The sequence below is a fragment of the Micromesistius poutassou genome (assembly GCF_964030765.1).
Source record: "Micromesistius poutassou genome assembly, chromosome: 19".
Classification (NCBI taxonomy): domain Eukaryota; kingdom Metazoa; phylum Chordata; class Actinopteri; order Gadiformes; family Gadidae; genus Micromesistius; species Micromesistius poutassou.
This window is the reverse complement of record NC_140289.1, coordinates 4,637,045-4,664,544: the sequence shown is the minus strand read 5'-3', so window position 1 is coordinate 4,664,544 and position 27,500 is coordinate 4,637,045. Positions and strand designations below refer to the sequence as shown.

General features: G+C 43.2%; 1 protein-coding gene across 1 annotated transcript in view; it reads left to right on the top strand.

Moving 5' to 3' along the window:
• Positions 1 to 4,065: 4,065 nt before the first annotated feature.
• epb41l2 (erythrocyte membrane protein band 4.1 like 2) overlaps positions 4,066 to 27,500 on the top strand; it is a 46,629-nt gene continuing 23,194 nt past the window's right edge. The window contains 8 exon segments of the mRNA XM_084483940.1: positions 4,066 to 4,191; positions 16,490 to 16,743; positions 17,000 to 17,194; positions 18,602 to 18,892; positions 23,421 to 23,525; positions 23,637 to 23,679; positions 26,301 to 26,376; positions 27,240 to 27,336. Coding sequence (XP_084340066.1) covers positions 16,504 to 16,743; positions 17,000 to 17,194; positions 18,602 to 18,892; positions 23,421 to 23,525; positions 23,637 to 23,679; positions 26,301 to 26,376; positions 27,240 to 27,336 — 1,047 coding nt within the window. The 5' untranslated portion in view covers positions 4,066 to 4,191; positions 16,490 to 16,503.

Below are 27,500 nucleotides of genomic sequence, written 5' to 3'. Positions count from 1 at the left end.
CAAAATTACAAAAACAAACACAGAACAAGTTCCTGAGTGCTCTGCATTAAAGATAGTGCATTCAATCATTCCTTCCCTATTGTAAATTATAAGGTAGAGGTACTACACCCAGAACACACACACACACACACACACACACACACACACACACACGCATACACATAAACACTTTCTCCTCACCTCTTTCTAATTGTTATTTATCTGACAATCAATACAAGTCTCTGGTTACTACATAAAGTGTGTGAGATAGTGAGCGAGCGAGAGCTGAGAAAGAGAGAGAGCGAGAGAGAGAGAGATAGAGAGACGTTAGCAAGAGAGAGAGAGAGACGATGAGCAAGAGAAAGAGAGAGAGAGAAAAAGGACAAGGCAACGTTTAAGAAGAAGCCAAGTGATTCCCTCCTGCTTATCCCCTGGAGTCAGGTGCCAGTTGAACAGGTAAAATATTGATATATTTAGATACTCTAGTTAAACAAGGACAAAGGTCCACAGGAATTTAAATACTTTACATTTGTGTGCATATTGGCATTAAATAGGACGTAAATTGCTGTATTTCTATCTGCATGCCTTTGTAGATGTTGGAGTAGGCCTATCATGTGTATTTAAATGTGAATGTATGGTTGCACACACCAATATCTTTAGGTTTAGTGTGTTTTATAGAACAGTAATGTTGACATTGTCTTAAGGTTAAGATAGGATAAGGTATTTTTTATTATGTTTTATATGTTTAGCACTGCTGCGGCATTTAAGGGTTTAGATACAAAAAATATTTAAATGTGAACCTATTCAAAAGTTGCCCTGTTTCACAGCTGTATAAATAGTTATTTATATGTTGAAATTATCCATATTGACAGATTAACGGTGTCAATGTAAATTACTAGAACATAATTTACCTATTTGCTTCTACAAACAGATGTTCCCATCTAAAATACAATGCATGTTGATTGTATACTGGTACTGTCAATAGGCTATTGGCTTCAGTAGCCTATTGATCTGTCAATAGGCTACTGAATATTCGTGTTAATGGCTTTCAGTATGCCAGCAAATAATAACGTGTCAATAATCTAGAGTTAATTATTATTAATTAACACAATAGGCAGGAAAGTGTAAGTGTAAGTTGAAAATGTGGACTCTTGACTCTTGTCCTCATTAAAAAAAGACACTGATGAATTCAACATAAGTTGTGACATAATAGGCGATGACATAAAGACCCAGTGGACAGTAATCAAGAGCTTGGAGGCAGTGAGTGAGCTGACTCAGCAGAGTCTCTCAGCTGCTAACGTGGTTGTTAGGGGCGGCTCCGTAATTACAGTAACAGCTGGTCAGCTGACCTCACATGACCCACATGACCTATAAGTTTAGGATAAATGTACTGCCTTATCAAGGCACTGACAATCATACACCTTCACCTTGCCACTGTTCTCTCGCCCTCTCTTTTGCTCTTTCTTGTTCTCTGTCACTCTCTCTTTCAGTCTGTCTCTCTTTGTCTCTCATTCTTGTTCAATCTCTCTGTCTTTGTCTGTGTTTCTGTCTCTGTGTCTGTCTCTGTCTATCCCTCTCTTCGACTGAAAGAATAAAATGACGGATGATATTCCAAAAGGTCTTCATTATGTCCTGATCTACAGATCTACAGGATATGTGCACACTTATTATGATTTTGTACATCAATGTTGCTTTAAGCTGTAACAAAATAATGTGTAAAGTTCTCGTTGGATTTGTTTTAAATGGACCTTTTCGATACAATGTGGTTGAATATATTGTTATTTCTCCTTCCACCAGAGTAAAGGATTGACTCTTTGTAACTGTAGTACTGTGTGTACAGTTAAGGCCTATTTTAGTTATTTGTTTTGATCTGTCCAGATGGTTGCGTCAGGGTAATTCTCTTCAGAGAGGCTCTTTACTAATCCCTGAGAGAATCAGTCAGGGCCTGATCTCATCCATGCGATGGAACCTGGGCGATAGGCTCTCTGCTTAGCTGCTTAGACTCTTGATTCCCATAGTGCTCTCTGTTTAGCACTGCGAGTGCAATAACAGAGTAGCTTAGAGCTACACACCTCTTCCTTCAGTTTGAAGCTGGAATTCACCTGACCCTGGAGATGCAGATGGAAGGCAACACCACCGTTGAGTTTTGAGGTTTATTTACAATGGAGTGAAAAACCTTTTCGAGAGGACCTTTTCGTAGAAGTGGACACATTGATAGAAGAAGGAGATGATTTAACATTTAATGGACACTGGAAGACTATCAGGGGAACAGTCGGTGTGGATGATAAATACCAATGAGGTACATTGTCTTATTTAAATGGATGAGCATTCGGCAAGTCCCATGTCAAGACTATGTTTATATTTATTTTCAGTACATTATTTTCCCCTAATTTCTATAAATGTATGAACATGAACATTGGTTGATCTATTTTGTCCGGGAAAGGCTTTAATCTGAAGTGTAGACATTCAATTTACAATTAGATATAATGACTTATGCCACTAGGGAGATACCTTAAGAAATAGAAAATACAGGGGTATTCCTGCTCAGCAGGGGCAAAAAGAGTGAGCTATATATCCACCTACTCCACTGCTCCTAATGTGCATGAAGTATGAAAGCATGAAATATCTGAACAATATTAAATGTTCAATTAAATGTCTAATTGTGTATGTCTTTGTCTGTTTGTGTGTATGTGTGTGTGTGTGTGTGTGTGTGTGTGTGTGTGTGTGTGTGTGTGTGTGTGTGTGTGTGTGTGTGTGTGTGTGTGTGTGTGTGTATGTTTTGTTTGACCAAACCCTGGGCCTAATGCGTGTCTCTTTTGGATCTTCTGCTGCTCGGCGGACGGTGAGTTCCATGATAACGAAGCCCCCATGGGTTCATTGTTGATGTTGATGCGTTCTCATTGGGGCTGTAACACCATTCTCTTAAGCATATCAAAATGTACTGTAATTAATCTTCTCTGTTTCTTTTACATACAGAAATACATTTCAATATTGACCTCTCCGAGTGTTAAAGTGCATTATTTTATTGATCTATTTTTACCATATCATTGTTCTGTTGTTAAATCCATGGGGTCCATGTGTGTATCATTACACCCCTAATGAGCATTTTTATGAATTTGTTTTCAAACTGATATGTCAACTGTCACTTTTTTGAGATACTCAGTTGGCCAAATAGCAGTGATTGGCCACTAAGTTGGCCAATCACTGATAAGCCAATTAGCTGACCTTCAGTCAACTCTCGCTCTGTGTAAAAAGGTAGTTTGTGGGCTTGTGTGCATGAAATGTGTGTGTGTGTGTGTGTGTGTGTGTGAGAGAGAGAGAGAGAGAGAGAGAGAGAGAGAGAGAGAGACGGTGAGCGAGAGAGAGAGAGCGAGAGAGAGAGAGAGAGAGAGAGAGAGAGCGAGAGAGAGAGAGAGAGGGGGGGGGGAGTAATATTATAGTAGATAATATAGTATTATCTACTATAATATATATTTGTAATCTATTCTATTTAAATCAAAAAAATATACATTTTATTTGCATGGAAATATTACTTTCAGTAAGAGAGAGTAAGAGAGAAAATAGGATGAGAATTTGAATGTTTTTGAGTCAGAGGAGATCAGTGAAGGTGAAAGGCAAATCAACAGGGAAGAAGTTTTCTTGCCTTTTTTTTGGCAGAGCCTAAACTGAAAGTAATATTTCCATGCAAATAAAATGTATAATTTTTTGATTTAAATAGAATAGATTACAAATATATATTATAGTAGAATAGTCCTCTCTCTCTCTCTCTCTCTCTCTCTCTCTCTCTCTCTCTCTCTCTCTCTCTCTCTCTCTCTCTCTCTCTCTCTCTCTCTCTCTCTCTCTCTCTCTCTAAGGACGATGTGATCACATCATGGCGTATTCTCCCCACTAGACGTCACTGTGTCACCGCATAAGCACTTTCCAGCTGCAATCAATCCTATACGGACAACTGGGCGAACCAATCATATCCTAAAATGTGATACAGTAACTTCGCTGAACCAATGGAAACAACCCCAGTGTCTTTTTCACTGTAAAGGGGCGGGTCTTGTATGTGGTCTGCAGGTTTTCTTTGAGCACGAGCCAGGTTTTCGGTGTGAGATCCCCTATTTGAGGTTTGGATCGCGAGCGGAGGGACATAACGTTTTTTTTCCGAGAGGACAGTGAGGTACAGCGTTTGGAAAAGTTTTTTCACATTGTGGGGAATTTCACCAGGTAACGTATTATTCCTTCAATCCACGTGAATTATCACGACACATGTGGTATTTTTATGATTGTCTGCGTATTTTGTGAGAGATAAAGCGATTCAAATGCACAGTTGGTGTTCATCAGATGCTAACGCTGACCAGCGTCAACGTTGGGCTGGGCTGTAGCTAGCCACCTTTTAAACCCTTCAGCGAGGGTTCGCGTACTAGCCAATGTCGCTATCCATCTTAGCATTCATACCTTCGATGCAAAGATATTTCACGGCGACTATCTCTACCGTGCCATTTCGATCACGACGTTATTCAGCCGTGTCTTCTAGAAGATCGTATTGGTGTTGTACATCACCGCGGTTGATGGCTGCATTTCGCATTAATGGACCTCACGTGAGGGTAAAATCTGCTGCTCGCGCCTCTCGGCGTTCCTACGTTACGGATGTTTACCTCTCCTTAGGGTAAACGCACTACTGCTCACGTTACGCGGCAAGTTTTGAACAGGCTCCCTACGCATAAAACCACGGTTCACCGTACATGTCTGTGTCATGTTTGATTAAAGCTGCTCCCCTGCAGGGGACTGAAGTTGAACGGCCAGATGTTTGCATAGCATGTGTGCCTTGGCTCACAAGGAACATACCACAAGTCTGTTTTTAATATGACTGGTTGCCAATAGATTCAAAGTGCTGGGACACTTGCCCTTTATCGATAACGCCAGTTGACCGTTTGTTTTTATGCCAACGTTTCGAAATGTTTGATTTAAAAAAATATATGCCAAAATCTCAACTCTTGTGCAAACTCTTCTAAACTAGGATAGACTAGTTTAGTTGGTCCATGTTTTTGCAAGTATTTATAAGTGTGTGTGCGTGTGCGTGTGTGTTCAAATTCTTAGGGGAAGATTGACAGATGGCTGGTGGCTAAAGTAGTTCACAGACAAGCGGTACCCGTACATTATCAGGGCTTATTTTGCTTACGTATCCAGAGAGATAATGGATATTCACTTTTTTAAAATAATGGATGATATAATTATTATTCTTATTTTTTTATTACATTGAGTTATTGTAGATTGTTTACTGGGAGTGGCTCTAATAATCTCATAGTTCTCTTGTGTGAGTCTTGTCTTTTTCAGCATCTAGTTGTTAGGTGTGTCCTGGAAGTCAGGGTGTCATTTGTCCTAAAGCATACAAAATAAATCAGACGAAAGGTCTCAGACAGCCAGACAGGCTGGCTGAGACAGACACCCTTTTATCAGGGCAGCTGGCTGGGCACTTAAGGCATTAGGAACCACCTTTTTAATATCCAAACCCAAGTATACGTTGGTGCCCGGTCGGCCACCAGAGCCCTGAGCCAAACTAGTCATCAACTCACCCGGCATTCCCCACAGTAGTATCTCCACTTGAGCTCTCTGAAAACTGACACTGTAGACTACACCATTTTTCAATACCTATTTAGTTGGCTTGCTGGTTGTCCTAGGTCCTCTGTTTTTCTCTGGCAAAAGAAAAACATATAATGTTTGCTATGATGAAACGGAGGAAAGGAACCTCAATCTATTAATTCTGCATGCACAATAGGAGTGCTAGATAAAGTATCTCACTAATGAGATTTGGAGCTTACTTCCCGCTTGCCCGGCATTCACCTCAATTAGTGACTCCTCATTTCCTGTTCTCATTACCCTATCTTCACATGTTCCTTGTTTTTAGATTCCGATGGCATGCTAGGACAGTGTTGCCTTGAACTTGCCCTCAGAGGGATGCATGTTGGACTAACACTAGACACGACAGCAACTGCTCATTATTCCTATGAAATTTAGGATTTCTTTCACGTCTCACTTTTGTTTAAGGGGTGATTTTGATGTGAGCTCAGCTCGCACACTGTGTATGACCTCGCTGCCCGGCCTTGCTGTGTATGTAGCACGGTTATAACCATCCGCTCCAGCGCTGAGCCCCCGCCGGCCGGCTGGGTAGAACAGTAGGACTCTGTGGAGCGGGCTCTGTGGGGCTCTGCTAATGAGCAGACCTAATTGGTCCTTCTGGTAGGAGAATCTTCTCATTAAAAGGTGGCTAAAACTAACTCTAAACGACTTCACAACTCATTTTCAATGTGGCGTTCGTTTCTGTGTCAACGACCCCACAAAAGAAAACCCAACGATTTTTATTTAATGTGTTTTTATGACCTATTTGGATGGAATGTTGCTGGTGCGCTGCCACGGCCAGACAGGCGTTCGTCATTACCCAAGTGTCAGCTGACTGTCCCCACGGTACAACTGTGTTATTCTCTATCTTTCCCTCTTTTTCCCTGTTCCTCACCACACACACACACATACATATATATATATATATATATATATATATATATATATATATATATATATATATATATATATATATATATATACACACACACTGATGTCAAGATAAGAAACATGTGGGGAATTTGGCCGGCCCTCAGTGAGTAGCCTTGCCGTTTGCTTGACAGACTCGGCCGGTGAATTGCATGGCCAAGGTTGCCTTAAACGCTGCATGGCCAAGGTTGCCTTAAAGAAAACCAACTCTCTCCCAGCCCAAGGGTGCTGCTGCTCCCTTGGGCTTAATAGGGGGCTGGGAATACCATGGCCCCTCTTAACTATGAGTTACACAGGTGAACTACTAGTTGGAACTGGTCCCAGCCGGTAAGATGGGTCAAAGAGGCAGGTACAGTCACGCTGGAGATGAGAGGAAAGCAACACTGTTGGTAGTAAAAGTCTGACAATATTAGCGGGATGAAGAGGAACAAAGAGGCAGAGGATATGGGTAGAGTGAGAGGGGGGAATAGAGAGACTGACTAAGGGCGACAGGGAGAGCGATATTGCCTAACCATTCGGAAAGGCTATGGGAACATCGCTGTGTCTGTGTGTGTCAGTAGTATGTGTGCATGTGTGGTTGTGTGTGTGTGTCACTCGGCGTGTGTTTACCCTGACCTTGTTTTTTCAACAGGATCTATCTCATCAGCTGTCATTCACACAGAGACCCACACTCATGATACATTGTCCTACATTCACTCGCTCATTGCATGTGTCTTTTTAGTGTGTGTGCCTTTCGCGTACAGCATTGAATGGAGGTTGAATTGGATCAGAGAAAGAGGGGCTTTCTCTTGGTGATGGTAATGTCTAATGGACCTTGACCCAATTTAGACAGTTGTCGCCCTAGAAGTGTAGCAGAAAGTTTTGCCGTTAACCTCACATCCATACAGTAGTTTAGCAATGAGAGCAATGGCATGTAAAAACATTGATTTGCATGTAAAAATGTTTGCGTATAATGTATAGATCAAATATCTGGGATAAGATAAGGAAAAATAGGCGGCTGTGTAAATTTGCCTACTCGATGGTAATCTGTTGCACAAGCCCTGGCCGGCGCGGAAAACAAACAATCAGGAGCGGCGCTTGCATGCGTCCTTGGGACTGTCCTGTTTTCAGACGGACATACTTCACAGTGCTGGAGCCTGACCAGAGGGAGCGTTGGCCAATAGCCCCACAGCGCTCCCTACTGCCATGCGATCCCACGCTGCGGGACAGCCATTCACACAGCGCAGATCAGAGGGTCCACGGATGAATGGAAACTGTAATGTAATGTAATGTTCCGCTTATTACCGTAACAGAGGGTTGGGGTGGGGGGGGGTGTGCGTGTTGATGAAGGGGAAGGCGATATAGGTGGAAGTTGGAGAGTAGGGTGAGCGTGTGTGCGAGGGAGGGGGCCGAGAGAGCCCAGGAAAAAGACATGGATCTTGGACCAAAGGGGGAAAAAAGACAGAAGGAAATGATGGGACAAAAGGGGGAGATTTTGAAGGCAGTGGGGGGGGGGAGAGGGTGTACTGTGGCTTTTGGCCGTGGGCCAGATGTGGTTAAAAACAGATTAATCAGCAAAGGGTCACATTCTCCCAAAGGGAACACGAACCCAACTGTTGGAGAACAAAAAGCCAATAAATAAGAAATTAGAGCAGTAATTCACATGCCACTACAGCTGTTAATATCAGAAGATCAATTTAAAGCAGATCAGAAAACGATACGCCAGCATTCAGTTATTAAAGAAACCATGTGTTGATGCTTAAATGTATGAATAAATAGATATATTAGACTCAAATTGAAATAGTCAGGAGGAGAGAATGATGGGTCAGATACTACATTGTGGAAAGTAGAAAGTATAACTATTGGCTTATTTACTGGTTGGACTATTATGGCAGTTGACGGTATCTGGCCTGGTACAGCATCCCTGACCATCTGACTGGCACAGTCACTGAAAGGAGATGGACCCTGTGAACTGCATTTCTTCTAATTATCAATAAAACTCCCCCATAATGAGGACATTCTCTGATGGTCCATCCTAGAGGAAATGCTATTTTAGTGAGCGAGTCAGGGGTTATGGGTAAGGCTAAGTCATCTAGCGGTCAGGAAATGAATTCCAGTTTTGTGTGGGTGTGTGTGTGTGTGCTCTGCAAGCTCCTAGATATATTATCCTAGATATATTACTAAAGCAACAATACAAGTGCAAGCTAGAGTGTAAACATTTGGTAAACCAGAGACATTCATTTGGTATACCAGAGATATTCATTTGGTATACCAGAGATATTCATAGGGTCCCTCCATAATGTAGGCTATGCTCTTGTTTCTTGTGTGCTGTAGATCCCATGTTCCCGGCCTTTTCCCACATTTATAAACAGATTTAGTTTAGACTTTAGCCCTTTGGCTTTCAACTGCACCAGTGTATCTTGATGTTCATCCAGATGAGCGTCACACCGCATCTAAACCTAATCCCCTTCTTGAATGTATCGTCCCCGTGTTGCCATGACAATACACCACACTGTGCAATAAAAGATCATAATAACTTTCCCCGTTTTATTTCCTACAGGTTCAACACACTACCTCACTTGTATAATCTTTTAAATGTAGCGCGTCTCCCTTTTTCCTTTCAAAGCACTCGGGGGCTCGAAACGTATTTTGTCTAATGTTCTCTCGTTTGACCCTCCCTCTCTGCCTCTCTCTCACAATCTCTCTCTCTCCCTCTCGCCATCTCTTTCACTTGCTCTCCCACACACACACACACACAACTTGCAGGGCAGAGCCCTTACGGCTGACTGCCTTAATTGTTGAATAGGGGAGTTTAGCAGATAACAATAGTAGTTATGAGCTGACCTATTATTCTCTCACAGAAAGAGACAGAGGGAGGGGGGACTGGCTGGTGGATACACCAGCATGGGTGGTGGTGCATGCGTGGGTGTGGGCCGCACACAAGCTTGTATTGTACACCTGAACTGAAATAGGTTTTGTGGCAGTCATAATAGTGGAGGATGTAGGTGGATTTCTTTGGAAAGTAATTACAGAAGTTATGATTTAATAAAAAGGGAAGTTTAGAACAGGAGACTTTTTGTCTTTTGACAAACTAGTAGAGCTGTAATATGCAGGCATTGCAGGCAGTAGGAATGGTATTCATAAGGGAAACCCCAGGGAATAAGGAGGAAATGTTGAATACATAACAAGAATGATCATCTGGGTACACGCCATAATCACACCACCATCGGTGTTATCGCCACCTCAGGAAAATGCATTCAGACCAACTGGTAAATGTACAGAAATAGATGGTTGAAGGGCCGGGTGAACTGGCTGACTGAGGGACAGCTGTGACATGGATAATCCCAGTTATAATCCAGTGTCTATAGGGCCTGCCAGTGTAAGGGACGAGGATGTTTTGGAATTTGGACACAGCCATCATGTTTGTGAGATTCAGTGGTCGCTGATGTGCGCTTGTAAGCACATTTTGTACCACGGCAGATGGGGGGGGGGGTGTGGGTGGGGGGGTGGGTGGGTGTGTGTGTGTGTGTGTAAAAACGAAATGCGTAGTAACTGTGAGGAACGCTGATCTTTTGCCATTTCCTTAACTTTGTGTGTTTTGGGTGTGACCTATGCTATGATATCATTTCATCCAACACAAAGAAAGTGAGAGAAAACAGCAGCTACCTTCAAGGCAGTCTCGCACCCATGCATGTGCGCACATTGCACCATGAATGCTTTTAGATACGGTTAGTGATTGTTCAGTGTCATGTCTTTTTTATGAAAATATTTAAGTATTCTAAAATTCTGCTGAATGTCTTAATTTGGTCACCACAGCAAAAGAGTCTGTCATTCACTTTTCAACCCTATGGTGTGTTGTATTCATTTTTATTTGTAAAGTCTTTAGGTTTCCCTTTAATTTAATTTTAAGCTGAGTGTAGAGGAAAACTTGGCAGCTGAAAAGCTAGATTTCCGCTATGATGTATTTTTACTTGTTGTTGTTTTTTGTTTTCTCTTGGTGGTGTCTGCTATAAAATTAGGTATTGTAGCCATGGGCCTGCAATACAGGAAGCACTACACTGTGGAATAGCTCTCTAACAACCCTATGCAGATGGAAATAAAGTTGATATGGAAGAGCTGTGCGTGTGCTTGTCTGTGTCTCTGCGACTGCACAATGCATGTGTTTTCCGAGTTGTGATTGATGCCCCCGGCAATGTGGTTAATGGGACTGCAGGCATGAAACCTTGACCGTGTACGTGGGCGTGAGTCTGTGATTTACACACTGCTCTGTAATCTCCTCCTTGTGACAAATAGTACAATGAATTGCTTGAATGAACCTTTCTTTGCTGGCTGCATATAGGGAAGCACCTTGAAGTTAATTCTCCAGCAGATCCAGGGGTCTCTGCGATGAAGCACACATTGGGCTTTGAGGTTAGGCTATGACGGAGCAACAGATTTTCCCAGTCGGGCTCAATCAAGTATTTTCTCATTACGTTCCTTCTTTTGCTTTGCCTTACTTTCTTGCATACTTGCTTACCTTTTTTTAATGGCTCTCAGAGGAATACTTTTTTTTATTTGGAGGTTAACAAAATGAGAGAATTTCTATAGCTTTCAGTCTGCATTTATTTCTCACTGGAGATCTTATATCAGTGCAACTAATGTTTTATTTACTAAAACTATTACATAAACATGTTGGGTACTTATTGCTCTCCCATATTGCTGTTAGACACTATAAATCACTGTGTCATAAACCTATCATCTGAACCAAGGGGGGATGGGAGTCATGTTGCCGGACAAGAGCAAGTATAAATAAGCCTCTAAAGTGTTCTGCGCTGGAAGGTTTCAAGGTGGTCTTGTGTTGGCAGTTCCATGAAGAGGCATGGGTCAGAGACTGTGGGACATGTTGAATGCCTTGCGTAGGCGTCTCCCCTTGAACTTGACCCTGGGAGACCAAACAACATGTTAAAACCCTTCCCACTCCCTCTGTCCATCTTTCACACTCCCGCTCTCTTCCCACTCCTATTCTACACACTTCATTACGCCTCTCTCCTTTTAATCTTGTTTCTTGCTTTCTGTCCTCCTCTCCTTGACCTTTTGTTTGTGGTTCTCCAAAGCTCTTTACCCCACTAGCTCACACTTGCTCTCTTTCCCTCTCTCCCCCTCCCTCCCTTCCCTTAATTGCATGCCACTCCACAACTAGGTCCCCTTCCTATTTTCTCTTGTCCTTCCCACCATCTTTCTTCCTTCCTCCGATCAGCGGTCTCGGAGGGGGGGGGTGGGGAGGAAGAGCCGCTGCAGAGCTCTGAAGGACAGACGAAAGAAGACGAGGAGAAAGGGAGCCGACAGTGAAGGCATGGGGCCTGGCATGATCTGCGTATCAGAAACGGATGTTGACGGAAAGATTGAGAAAGATTGAATACACAAGTTGGACAAAAGAGTGGATAAGATAAAAGGGAATTGAGGAGGAGAAAAACGTGAGGAAGTACTGCATGGTTAGAGGGCAATACAAAGTAAGATGTTTAACAGTCTCTCTAACTTAATCCATCCATGTAATCACCAGCAACTAACCAACTATGGAATATTTGTGAAAAACAATTTACCATATTTAAGGGGTTGTAAATTCTAAATCAAGGGTTAAAGCCTGTGTGTTTCTAATCAGTCTAATCCGTGATGCCTAGGAGGAGTTTGTAAAACTGTTCCAGTCAGAAGGACATCCAGATCGTTAGGTCTGCTGCTGCTGAAGCGTCAGCCATCCTCGTCAGTTTTGATAGATAAAACCTTTTTAGCACACTCTTAACTAACCACACATATGAAGTGTGTAGGTGTTTAGATCTCTCAAGGAAAACACATGCTTTCAAGACACTTTGATGGATACGTACACTGGCATGTAACGACCGGTTCTTTGACAATACTTTTCTAGATTCTAGTTCACTTCCTTCTTTTATAAGGGAAGTCTCACTGTGTCAATGTCCGAGCTTGCAAGCATAGTTACATAACATGCAAAGCATGCAGATGTCGTTCCCCAACCATAAGCCATTTATCCTATGGTTGTAGAAGGGGGGGGGGGCGGGGGCGGGGGCAGGCAGGCAGGCAGAGGAGAGAGGCACTGTGATGAACATGCAATAATGTAGCCTCCATTGTTCGAGTAGACCATGGTGTGGGAAATGGAGAGAGGAGGCCGGTAAACAGAGAGATAAAGAGGAGAGATTGAAAAGGCCCCGGAAAGAAGGGATTGAGGCAGGCGTAGATGAGTGGAGAGATTGGGCGAGAGACACAGAGAGGCGGACAAAGTAGATCAGTGGGCTCCCAGGTCGGGGGAGAGAAACATTTTAATAGCAGTGAGGGATGAGTGGGATAAGAAGAAAGTCCTCCCTAGTCTGAGACTCACTGTGAGAAAAAGGGGAGAATAGAGGGAGAGGGACGAGGGGTTCTAAAGTTTTAACAGGACTAAGCAGCCGTGACAAAAGAAGTATCTCTCAGAAACATGCAGTCCACTGCCAAGATTTATTCTCCCTCTAACACACATGCTGCTCACACACTCAAAACCTGAGCAAAGCCAGCTCAACCATTGATGAAGAACTGGTTTGAGTCAACAAGAGGGACAACCACTACAACTAGTGTTGGATATCATCGGGCTAGTTAGTGGCCATTTGGTCTGCCACTTACAGTCTCCTAGTGTGCTCCTAGTGTCCTACACCATGGCTTTCCACCATGGAGTGTCCATTAAGGTGCGTTCACACCAAAAGCATAGCGATATATTCTATTTGTGTTAGGGTTGTGCCGATGACATTGTCCATCGTGATGGCTGACCAACATCACGATGGAGAGCCGCCATCGTGATGCCACGGCCACGCCCCCCCCGCCCCTGTCTGTCAGACACACACTAATCCTAGTCTCTTCTATAGTTAACTAAAAACTTTGCAGGGATTGCTCTGTAAATTAAATTGAGAATATAAATAATGCATATGCATGCTATTTTAATTACAGTAGCCTATGCCAGAGACACAACGTGTTAGTCTTTGACGATCTGATCGCATTTCTCGAACCAGATTACACCGTGCTATGTCACCAAACTATGACTGTGCAGCTGGAGAAAATGTACAGCGAAGCAGCAGCCTCTCTCTGTGAGATCCTGTACTTAGCGGAGAAAGTTGCCATCACCATCAATGCTTGAACAGTGTTGACCATGAGTCGTACGTGACCGAGACCTTTCAATTTTTTACTGACTGGGTTGTGCAGAGTGCGATCCTGCAGACCCGCTCAATACAGGCAGGCACACTGTGGAAAACATGAATTTTAATTTCCAAATATTTATTTAAAAACTAAAATATCTGTTTTAGTGTGTGTATGTAAAATTAAATGGTTTTATATCTTAAACAAATTCCTTTGCAAAGAGGAGGCGCACAGCATCAACATCCTAATTAAAAAAAGTTAGCCGGCTGTCGCCAACACATTTTGCCTATTGTAAATTGACATGAGACATTGTAAACTTTCACAATCCTGCTCTATGCTCATATTTTGTTGATCATTTCTATTTACTTCTGTGTGGCGCACACGCAAGTGGTCATGTAGATTGGTCATCTGCCTGTCTTTTGTGCGGATCACACATGAGTAGATCTTGCACACAACTTCAGTCGTCCCTTGGCTGTCCACTCTAATCAGGTCTAAATCCAGAACATTTGCTCAGCTTTTGGTGTGACTGGACCTTTTGGCAGAGAAACTATTGAGGTAGCATGAAATTCTAAAATACATCATCAGATCAAAATACCACTTAATTTAGTTGTGACAATTTAATCTAGGTGGTTTATATGGTGGTGATTTGGATGATGCAAGAAGAATGGTGTTGCGTCTTGATACTCACTCACTCACTCACTCAGTCACTCAGTCACTCACTCACTGTGTACGGGTGAACTTGGAGACTACCCTCGAATGGACTATTTCAAGAAATGTTCAACTGAACTTAACATTTGGATCAACAGCAGACCAGGTTAACCTCCCTGCATCAGCAACACTTCCTGCATCACCATTCACCAACAAAGCAGATGCTTAAAAAAACAAAGGGTATTTGCAGGTCTGGAAAAACAATTATCTGGTTATAGAATCTGCCATGTTTTTTCATCTCTTTGTGATTTGCAAATCATGTCTGCAACGCACAGGATGTCATTTTAGACATCCTCTTTCCTCCCGCTTCTCCCTCCTCTCTGCCCTCCACCTCATTAGCCAATCATGCGTAAGGAGACCTGTTCTATTTTTACTTGATCAGGGTTGTGTCTGCGTGCGCTTGTACTCGCACTTGTATTCTTGTATTATTGAAGGTGGCAGCAGGGAATGAGTGATAAAACTGAAAACTAGCATCAGATTTAAAAAAACATTGACTATGAAACCAAGGCTTTAACGATTGAACGTTGAGGCAAGGAACTACTTATAGCGGTTACCCTCCGGTCTTTCTAAGCGTGTGTGTGTGTGCGTGTGTGTGTGTGTGTGTGTGTGTGTGTGTGTGTGTGTGTGTGTGTGTGTGTGTGTGTGTGTGTGTGTGTGTGTGTGTGTGTGTGTGTGTGTGTGTGTGTGTGTGTGTGTGTGTGTGTGTGTGTGTAAGTATGCGGCACACAACCTTGGGGCTGTGGTCTGGTTTAACACTAGCGGCTAGCAGGCTGCAAGCATCCACAGCCGTGACGTCACTCTATAAGTTCTGACCTCAGCTCGCCCTTGGTTCCGTTGTCATGGTCCCTGATTGTCGTCACAACCTGTGTGTGTGTGTGTGTGTGTGTGTGTGTACACTCAGGTACTTGATCCGCATGTTGTTGACATGTGTTTGAGTCTCTGGAAAAGCTGTTTAAAGTAATGTGCGACGATGGCAAGGTAAAGGTGTTTGTGATTAAGTGTGTGTGTGTGTTTGTAGGGGGCGGCTGGCCTTGTTGCCCACACAGCTGTTGATCTGGTTGACTCCCTAATGCGTATGTTTTGTAGAAATGTGTCCAAATTTAAAAAGTTCACTGTGTGTGGGTGGGAGCAAGAGGCTTAAGTGACTGCTCCACTACCATGGAATTCATGTGCTAATGCTTTAAGCATCCATGAGCTCAATGTTTTAAACCACCATGCACCATTAGCTGGGGAGCAGAGAACTAATGCAGACTTGTATTGTATCAACGGCCAATTATTTTTCTTCAACGTCTTGGCATAGTTTTTGTCTGTTTCTATTACGACATTACAACCCATCGCACAAGTGCCAGACTAAAGCTTAAGTGTGTTTTATTTAAGACGCATGATTCATGATGGATAACAAAAGAAAAAAAACTGGTGGGCTCATTTATTAAACATTATTGTGCGCAAAACTCACACTAGAGTAGCGAGCTATGAAAAATGGATGTTGCGGCCAAAATGAGCAGGCTGCTTTGATTCCACCATTTTTTGCGCTATGTTTTGACATGCTGTCATCATTTATTTTAGATATAACTTATCCGTTCATTTCCATCTAATAGATTTCACAGTCCCAGAATTTCACAAAGAATGTATCGAGCTCTTATCCCAACATGTCATACATGTTAAAAGCGATGGTAGATAATTTGAAGAAACAAGCCAGAGTATGCTAGATTTTGAAAGTATCCAACTGAAAGTATCCCAGTCCTCCTTAGGAGTGGGATACTTTTCAAAATCCCCTGGATACTTTCAGGCCCTTTTTCAAAGCCACTCCCAAAACACATTACATATGAGCTTTAGCAATTGGTCTGCCTAGCCGTATAGAGGACTCGGGTCATGCACAATGGGTGTACGGGAAGAGTGAGGGTGGGTCAGTAGGTAGATGGACAGGAAGCTGTCCAATCATTTCATTTGGATCGAATGGAATTCATATTTCATTTGATTGCTGTCGAGGTGTAAAGAGATTTCAAGCAAAATGACAAAAAAGGTTCTAAAATACCTTTTGCCACAGGAGTGTTGATTAGGATGAGCTCCACTGGAAATAACGGATGATATAACACTGCTTTTCTCTCCGCTCACCCGCTTCTCGTTGACTCAGCAGATTGACGCGTCGCCATGACCACCGAAGTGGGTTCTGAGACTGAGGTGAAAGAAAAAGCGGAGGAGACAGCTACTCAGCCCGACCAATCAGAGACGGCCACAGAGGACAACCAGGAAGTAGCAAACACTGAGAACGCAACCGCAGAGGGGGGAGAGGAAGAGGTGGTGGAGGAAGAGGACAAGAAGGAGAAGGACGGGAAGGGAATCTCAAGATTTCTCCCTCCATGGCTTAAGAAGCAGAAGTCCCAAGGCCAGGTACATTTCCAACAATGTTTGGTTCGTAACAAACATGCCATTTTTAGTAACATCCCCTCAGTAGTTGGATTATTGTAACGTTACTACCAGATGTTAAATTAGATGACTATGACTCCTTACTTTCTCATGATTTTTTTTGTTTTATTTTCAATCATCAATTTCACAATCTCAATCACTCTTAATGTGATTGTGAATGCTTGCCAGCTGTTATCACTATTTATTACGAATTACTCAATTGCATTCTTTTCAATTCAAGGTGGTGTCCAATGAGACCGCGTCCACTAAGGAATCCTCGCCCACTAAAGAAGTGATTTCCAAGGTGACAGAGGAAGAGGAGGTGCCGGAGACGAACGGCCACATCGAGGAGGTGGAAGAGAAGGAAGAAGTTCAGTCAGAAGAAGTCAAGCAGAAAGAGGCAGAGTCAACCTCCAACGCCAGCGCGGACACCCAGGTAAACACTCCATATTAGTCTACTAGACTGTCCATCATGCCTTACAACTCCCTTTAGTGTATGGTTTTTAAAGAGGGATACTGTGTTTCCATTTACACTTAATCGGTTGGGCTGCGAGTGTGGTCAACCCATTCACGGTAATCCACAGGGATAAGGACATACAACTAGGGATGCACTAATTATAATTTTTTTCAACAGTTCCTATAACAGATAATTACTTGCTACTCATGGCTGAGAACTGATCATATAACCAGAGTCAATAACCTGTAGTTTGTGACCAACCATCTTACATCACTAATAATTGTGATGACAAGTTGTTTTGCTCCCTAATCTACCACACCCACACCACGTGGCACTACTCAGATGCCGAGGGTGGACTTCATGAGTGTGACAACAGTGAGCAGTCCTGCTTAATCCATAAGGTTAAGCCAATGGAAGCAATATTGGGTTCCAGTTCCAGTTATCGGCTCTATTTAGCGACTATAATTTTATTATCTGAATAATACGTTAAAATGTCCCACTATCGTCTGATCGTTTCCGATCTGCATCCGTCCATATGATCAATACATACGTGTTCAGATAGTATATTCACATGGGGTCAAATAACCAGCACTAAAACACAGTGACAGTTTAAGGCCACTCGATGCCACAGACTCACACATAGTGCCTCTGTCTCCGACACACACGGCACACACCCCGCAAAGTCAATGATTCACAATCAGTCACACACCCTGTGACATCATCAGCGCCAGTGATCAGGCCAAAAGGACTGCCCGGAGTGTAGCCAGTGAATTGTGGCAAACCAAAAGCATCAAGACAAACAAACCCAATTTTGAGCACACAGACAGTAGGTCAGAATAGGTATAAGGATGGGCGGACAAACCGAGGGAGAGCAGTATTTGCTTAGAGCTGGTCTTGGACAAACACAACTGTACGCGTTTCTTTTTGTTTTAGTTGAACGTGTAAGGGTGAGGGGGGGGGTGGGGGGAGATGCAACCTGTAGGGAGGAAAGGCCCATATGTACTGTTGTCACAACAAACTGCCAGTGAGACACACAGACAGCTGGGTGACCCGTAGAAACAACCGGCCTAACAGACGGCTCAAGTGATGACTACAAATCAGGCTCTGACTGTCAAACTGTTGTTTCATTGTTGTCCTGGCGTGCGTTTCTACTCACTCAAATGCTCTCCTCGACACAGACGCTATTTGTGTGTCTTGTCTGCTCTGCTTAACTCTCCCTCCCTCCCTCCCTCCCTCTGTCTCTCTCTCTCTCTCTCTCTCTCTCTCTCTCTCTCTCTCTCTCTCTCTCTCTCTCTCTCTCTCTCTCTCTCTCTCTCTCTCTCTCTCTCTCTCTCTCTCTCTCTCTCTCTCTCTCTCTCTCTCTCTCTTCCCCCCCCCGTGTTTCAGCCTGCCACGGAGGAGAAAGTCGCCGAGAGCACCAAGCAAAGCCCCGGTGAGGCTAAGTCTGCGATCAAGGGAAGGGTACCTGAGGACGTGAAGGAAGAGCAGCAGCAGAAGGAGGTGGAGGGAAAGAACACGGAGCAGCCGACACCGGCAGGGGACGGCAAAGGAGCAGCAGACGAGGGGCTGTCCTCCATCTTTCAGTCTCCTCTTCGTCTGGTGAGGAAGAACAAGATGAAGCTGGTGGTGTGTCACGTGGCGCTCCTGGACGGAACCGACTTCCCCTGCGAGGTTGAGGTGAGAGCGCACGCGGCTCTGCATGTACACACACACACGTACACACACACACACACACACACACACACACACACACACACACACACACACACACACACACACACACACACACACACACACACACACACACACACACACACACACACACACACACACACACACACACGTGTGCACACACGCACCGACAAACAGTGGCTCGTAGAAATAATAAACAAAGAAAAAGAGAGAAATGCGATGGTGTGTGTTACACGAAGTGATCTGTCAGTGAACTGGAAGGCTCCGGTTCAACCAAACTATTGATTGAAAAGTCTTAAATCATTTTTGAAAGAAAGTTCTAATGGAAACTATTTAGTATGGATTGCTAATCCATATGGGTTTTCTTAGTCTCTGTGTTTACGTGCCACTTTTGTTTACTTTTGTCTCTTTGAGGACATGCCGTTCTGCCTCTCCTTAGAGACCCAACTGATGCATGTAATTCTAGCGTGACTGCAAACCTTCCCTTTCGCTCTGTAATGGATGTCCCAGAGGGAGCGATTGTTTGCAATTGCCTGACAAACAAATTGGGTACATTGCTATGCATTGCTATGCAGTCTAAGCTATGCGGGCTAATGTACTTCAAAGGTACATTATGTTCTGCATATCTTCAAACTGATCCATGCTATAATAAGACTATTGACTAGTAAAACTACAGAAAATGTGTGTGACTCGGCCTTTGAGGAGACGGCCTTTGTAGAGAAATGGCCAGGAATGCTCTTGGTATCCACTAACCACCTGTACCCTACCCACCATCGAGTTGTGCTTGCAGCTTGTCTCCTTAAGCTGGTTGAGCAGGCAACACGTGAGTGTCAGTGTGTCAGTGATGTAATGCTCTAATAGGATCGTGTGTGTGTGTGTGTGTGTGTGTGTGTGTGTGTGTGTGTGTGTGTGTGTGTGTGTGTGTGTGTGTGTGTGTGTGTGTGTGTGTGTGTGTGTGTGTGTGTGTGTGTGTGTGTGTGTGTGTGTGTGTGTGTGTGTGTGGAGAAGACCACAGTCACAATGTGAGGGCGTGGTTTTCAGGGATAAGGAAAGCACACAGTGCTTGGCATGTCTGGTGACCCCACATGCACACACATACACACCAAGCACAACAACGGGGCAGATTAAGGGGGTCCCGCCAGATTAGCGGGAGGCATCTGCTCCCCCGTGCAGGCAGGGGGCCTTCGACCATTTGCACACGGCTGAACGTTCTGGCTCCATCTCTTGCACCCTACACCCCCATTTGCAAATGGAGGACTGCTTTCTGTCTGCAGTGCCGAGTTGGCCGATATGAAAACTTAAGAAATGGTGTCGATTTATTTACGTAATTACCTCTTTTATAAATCCTCTGAAGCCTCTAAGCAGAGCACATCCCCGTAAACACTCCCAACTGTTTTACATGATGTTATGTGTGAAGGTTAGTTGCTCTTCCCCATAATTGGTGCCTTTTAGCTCTGGACTTTACGATGATGTTGCTGTGGCCCAAAGCATTGCTGGAGGGTAAGCAGCAAACCCCAAGGAGCTGCTCCACCCCCAGCATTCCATGATCCTGGGGTGATGGAACGTATATAAAGGCTGATATATCTCTATTTTGAATATCAGCTGATACCTGTAATCTTTTGCTTCCTAATATCGGCATCGGACCCTAAAATCCAGTTTTGGTCAGGCTCTAGTTGTGTTGTCGTTTCTGGATTTATTTTGTTGCAAATTGGGAAAGCTTTTCCAGGTGGCATATGTTGTACTACCAAGTTAAATTTACCAGTTTGAAGTAATTTTGTGACATGGGAAATCTCATGCACAGAAGTCATAGGTTTTGAACCAACTGGGGTCTTGCTTGCAGTCGAGTTTTGGGCAACTGTCTGTGTCCCGAACCTGCCTCACAAATCTTTAGTGTACCCAATAGTCTGTGTGTGTGTGTGAGCGTGTCTGTGTTAGTTTGAACAGAAGCTGCATTGTCTCTGCAGATAACGCTGATACAACAACTATATGCTATTGTTCTACAGCACACTCACACACTCACACTTTCAGACACACACACACAAATCCAGACACACACACATCCAAATACACCATCCTCCACATGGTCGCATAGCTAGAACAGGATGTCATGAGATGGAGATGGAGAGGGAGAGATAAAGAAAAAGAGATAGTTAAACATAATGCATACCAGAGATTGGATTTTTTCGTTTGACACAGAGAGAGCCAAAATCCATCTGGTCATGGAAACAATGGTTTTTGGCGATTGGCTCACTAACTGACCTGCTGATCGCTGGGGGCTGTGTAGTAATGTTTCACATCACATTCCAAGGAATTTCATTTGAATTGGATTCAGATTTGCGTCTCACTACAAAAAAAAAAATCATTGGGCTCAATTTCAGCCAGGCTAATCGACCCAATGCAAATCTGTTTTACGAGCATTTCTGTGTGCATGAAGCCAAGTTATATCTATGACTCAAGCTAAATTCAGCTTTTAAATGCATACAAATCCAGATGGCCTTGTTAATGCTGTGATGGGCTAGGACAGTGATTCCCAACATTGAGGTAGGGGCCCACTTGGTACCCCCTGATATGCAAATGATGTCACAGGTGATTGCTGATATAAGCTACAGGTATTTGATGATCCATTAAGGAAAACACTTTTTTTTCTCATAGATGTCCTGTATATACAATTGACATGCAATCACTAATGCGCTTACGTTCACAGGGAGGTTAATATTACTGTCGAAAACCATTTATGTGGAAGCAGATGTATAAAAGTTTAAGAGCATTTTCAGAGCTAAAAATGTGCTTTTGAACCAAACGGGTTGGGAACCACTGGGCTAGTGCCTTGCTCAGAGGAACTGTTGCACAGACCAGACACGGAGACGTGCACACAGAGAAAAAGTAAAAGGTCACATTCTTCCCTCAATGCGACCACTGTGTGCGTGTGTCACTGCGTGCGTGCGTGCGTGCGTGCGTGCGTGCGTGCGTGCATGCTTGCGTGCTTGCATGTGTGTGCGACTAAGCATTGGAACATACCACTGAAGTTTCAGCTGTCCCAGGGACGAAGACAAAAATACATTCTTTCCTTTCTCTAATATTTCCATTTTTTTCTCTTCTTTCCCCCTGCTGTATCACGCTCCATTCCTCCGTCAGTCTGTCTGTGAACGTGCTGTTTATGGCAGTGTGGGAGGGAGGGATGGATTGAGGGAGCGATAAAGTGAGTGAGAGAAGTTTGCTGAAAATAAATGACCAATTCGACTTTCCTTGACATTTTACGACATTCTCTGAATTCTTTCAGTGTGGCACATGGCTCCATCGTCATATTTGAGTATGTAGGATGTTGAGATGATTGATGCTACTGGTAGGAGTCAGCACTCAAATGGGAGCAAACTGCCAGAAAGCCCCTTATCGCTCTATCAAAGGTCAGACTGAGACGCCAGGATTCTACTTTTCTGGGTGTGTTTTTTGTTTATTCATGATGGCATATTTATGTGTGCAATGAAGCCATCTCAGATATCATGGTTGAATTGTTTCTACAAACACGTAAAAAAATCTGTAAGATGATAGGTGTTGTATAAAAAGTCAACATTCATTTTAACTTGACATTTTATAGGATAGTCTTACACAGCTGTGATATAAGTGGTGGGATCTCAGAAAGAAACTCCCCAACGCTTTGTCCAAAGAACCATTTAGTTCAGGCTTTGTATCCAGAGGCAATAAACCCATACTTTCAGAGACGTGGTGAGATTCCATATAACGGGACTGAACACAATGAATTTGTATGAGATTGCTTTAGCCTGGAGCCATGGGACTGTGGAATGGACCACCAGGCAGGCAGATGGACAGACAGATGACGAAACAGAGTGATTGCATTATTCAATTAAAAAAAACAAAGAATGGCAGAAAGCACTCTGTTCTGTAGGACTACATTTTATTTATTCTAAATGTTCAACCCCTCTCCTCAGGAACTGGCAACATATAACAATTCTCATCAGGGGATTCTGATGTCAGTTTTTCCCGGATTAGTGGAAAAGGGACCCATTTTACTAATTGTAATGGTATTGGTTCTTGATCTGTTCTTTGTTGGATTAGTCCAACCAAAAGCAGACTATCCTCCGATGACGGAATCTTGCTTGAGCGTCAAAGTCACTTGAGACATCTGTGGGAATTGACTGGAAATTAGCGAATACGACTGTAAAACCAGGTCAACTCAAATGCATGCATATATGAGTTCCAATGATATTTGGCACCGATTCCAACCGATTCCTCTTGGAATTTCTCCCTTGTGCTTCAGAGGGAGTAGGGTTAGGGGTGTGTGTCGTGTATTGTGGGCCTGCGAAGCCCTATTGAGACTTCAGAAACAATGATTTAAGGGCCATACAAATAAAATGATCCTGACTCATTGAATAGTACTACATGTAGTACTTTGAGGTTAACACTGTTTCGCTCACTTTGTTTTATGATCAATGCTAACATTGTCTAAATGCTGGATATTTTAACTAATCTCTGTCTTTTTTCTGTCTCCATTCAGAAACGTGCGAAGGGACAGTTCTTGTTCTTCAAAGTGTATGAGCATCTCAACCTAATGGAGAGGGATTACTTCGGCCTAACGTACAAGGACAGCCACGAACAGAGGGTAGGTCACACATTCAGAAAATAATGATCTGTATTGTGACAAAGTCAGTTTTATGACTTAGTCCATCAATAAGATAATTGATACCATTCCCTTTCTGTTTCCTCACAACAGTGTTGGTTGGACCCTACTAAGGACATCAAGAGACAGATACGCAGTAAGTTATACTCTTCTAAAGCCTCTTAAGTGGTTCTTTACTAGCAAACCCCCCCAACCTTCTTCGTAAACATTGTTTCCCAAATGAATACAGCCGACACACAGCACTGCAAATTCTTCATCACTAGGTTGCTATGCCTGGCATTTATATTTAAAAGCTGTTAGCAAGAGCTGTAGGACATTAAAATGTTAGACCTTTGAACAATTCCACCTTTTCTGAGCCGCTTAGCTGTGGTATTAAATCAAATGCAAGGATGAATCTATCGTACCTTTTAGTGTCTTACGTAAACAATGGGCTCAACACCTCCTTAAATCAGTGAAGTGTAGACGGCAAGATGGTGGACTGCTTCCACAGTGGGATATCGTGCATTGGACCAAAGCTCTGCATGGAGTTGTAGACTAACAGCACTTCCTTCATTGTACTTTAATTGTCCAACATTGTACTTCTTTAGTTTTCCTTTTAAAACCTACATGTGCATGCAGGCCTGCGATCTGAAACGCTAAGCTGCAATTACACTTGGAATTTTCAGTTGAAACATGTCATTTTGCCCCTATAAAGTATTTCACTGCCTTTATAATTAGTGTGTTTAAAGTGTCTGTGTGTCTGAACGAGGCACGTAAAGTCACAGACATGGCTGTATGGTTCCTGCACAATGAGAGTTGTATACATCTACCTATGTGCTTGTGTGTGTACTTTGTTTCTACTTACTCACTTGTTTGAGTGCGCTCCCGTGTTTCTGTTCATGTGCACTGAATTGGTCTGTCTACGTGAGTGCTTACATACCACAAAAATGACATTTGTGTTTTACACATCTCTGTCCCATCATGTCCCTCACTAGAACCATTTAGTTAGCATTTAGCAACCATACATAGTTTCCGCATTCCCCTATTTGGGATATATATTGTTTATTTACAGCTTTGTGTACTGTCACCAAGCTGTAATAAGATAAAAGATAAAAAGGAAAAAAGATTTTCCAAATCATTGCTGGAGAAAATGACTATCCCAGTTGCTGTTATTTCTGTTGTAAATGGTCTTGCGAAACAGTTTGAACACAGTGTAGTCACTCCTTACTCCTTTACAACACTTTAATCAGTGACACCAGCAGGTTGTGTATTTAAGGTTTTATTAAATCAACATGGACGACGGGTGGAGGAGCCCTCCATCACTCAGTAAGGTTTGGCTGAATTGGCACGGGCAATCGTTTCCATCCAAGTCTCCCAAAACAACCGTTGAGGTGGAGCGTTGTGGACTGTAGTGTGCTGCATGCGGTGGTGGCATCCACACACATGATCAAATTCCCAGCAACAACAGTGTGCCGTAACAGTAGTTTCCAACGCCCTCCAAAAGTTCTTTGTTTCTTTTTATAAATGCATTGATGCAAGCACTGCCATCTTCACTCAGGTACATTTAGCAAGACATCTGGTGGTTCCACCTGCTGTCCCTAGGGGCCCGCATCGTTTTGGTATCACATGATTGAGTATGCTGGGTGTGGAGCAAGCACAAGATCAAATAACACACACACACGCACACGCACATTCCCAGAGGAACACCCCCTCAAGATAACTAATCACACTTTTCTGGCGAAACCTAAATCTGCAACTGAAACTCCGTGAACGGTGTCTCTTCCTACGGTCTACACTACAGTATCACAGTGAAGGAACTTGGATAATGAGGTTGGAATGTTGACAGGCGAGAAAAAGCCCCCTGCTATTTATTACAGTGTGTTGTGCACAACATTAGCATCCTAATGCTAATTACTGCATTGTCACCCCTGCTTATATTTCTCCCTATTACTCCAGGAAGGAGCTGGGGCTGGCCTTTGTGTCTGTCTGTGTGTGTGTGTGTATGTGTCTGCGTGCGTGCGTGCCTGCGTGCGTACACTTGGATTAGAAAATGGTCTCTCTGTGAAGTCATCCTTTCCCAGATGTAATTTTCCTGATGATGTAATCGCCAGCTTGTGTCACACAGGGAGAAGAGAGAGGGAGATATTGAGTTACTGGAGAATGAGGAACAATAGAGGGAGTGAGAGGTTGCATGAGTGAATTCAGTATGGGGAGGACCCAAAAAACGTGTGGCATTGATAAGCCTATTGTGGAATAAATCAGAGCATTTTTGATACATTGGCCTCTGTGTTGATAGCGAATGGGGAGGAGAGAGAGAAAATGGCAGCAACCAGCATTGTTGTTGTGGAGCATTCATTGGAAACAAGCACAACTAAGAATATAATATTTGGTCTCGCTAGACAGAGGGGTGTATGTGTTGGGGGGCGGGGGTATTTCTCTAGAAATGTCATAGTTCCTTAGATCATGCAAGAGTGATTAAATCACACACACACACCCTGTCCTTCTGTCTGGTTCAACCATGGCATGTCATGGACAGAAGCCAGCAGCGTTATCTTCGTCAAAACTAAATTAAACATGCAACTAATTCTCTGAACCCTAAGTAACATGGTTCTATCTTCATCTAGGTATCATTCTCTTGCTGACCTACTGTATCTTCTCACTAACTGTATGCAATGTCTCTTTGGGGTTAACTACATATTCTGTTGCTTTGATTTTGATCCCTGCGCAGAATACAGAAACAAGTGAATTCTGACTCTTTGTCCCTCTCACCCCACACAGGCAACAACTGGCAGTTTTCATTCAATGTGAAGTTTTACCCTCCCGATCCCTCACTGCTGACTGAAGACATTACCAGGTACACAACGATGATTTCAATGTATTGTTGTTTGTCTTAAGTTTTAAGACTCCCATTAATATATATATTATTAACACAAATCCCATATAGCAGTGTGTTTACTGGAGCCTAGAATATACATATTATGTATACATACACATGTACACATTGCCCCACAGCCTTAGGGCTGTGTGTACGTGTCCGTGCATGTGTGTGCATAACGGACCAGACCACTGCTCTGTCAGTTAAGAGTCGCAGGGTCAATCTAGGTCACATACACCACACCGCTCAATGCTCACAAAAACACCACTGTCATAGTGATGCTAAGTTAAAAATGACCCAACCATTTTTATGAAGGTCTGCATACCAAGTCCCAACATATTTGTGTAGCCCAGCCCTTTATCACAAACCTGGCCTACATTCGGACTGTAGAGATGGAACCACCCACACAAAGACCAGATCTCTTTCGTCTTGGATCAAAGTGTTTTCACAGAGTTTACTGTTTCTTCTCAATTAATATACAAATGGTTCATAATAATATTTCATCGTATTGACTCTTGCTAAACGCTTTTTGCATTTTGCAATCTGAAAAAAATGGATTTACATAAATCGTGGAGTTACGACATTGACTGTTGATATTAGCATAGCATAAAATGAATGCATTTCAAATGGCTCAAATGATACACACAACAACCATTTTTCTGACCATGTTTAGCCTCGTTGATTGTAATGGGCTCAATTTAGACATCTTTTAGGCTTGTTTTTTTAAAGTAGTGGACCAGTTGTTCATTAAACGCCTGGTGAACCATCAGGTAAATGTGTGCTATGGAACGACCCTGCTCTCCTCCATGTTAGGGACCTCATCATTGTTTCTCCCTTCACAGGTACCTGTTATGTCTGCAGCTCCGTGAGGATGTGGCCTCAGGCCGTCTCCCCTGTTCATTCGTCACTCATGCCCTGCTGGGATCCTACACACTGCAGGTAGGTGTGTGCGTGTGTGTGTGTGTTTGTGTGTATGGGATTCAATTGGGCTAGTGGGAGGGCAGGGAAAGGGCAACTCCCAACCGTCTATGTGCGTATTTAGAGTATGCGAGTGGGAGCAGAGATTTGCCGAACAAGAACAAATTATGTATCATCCTATCTCG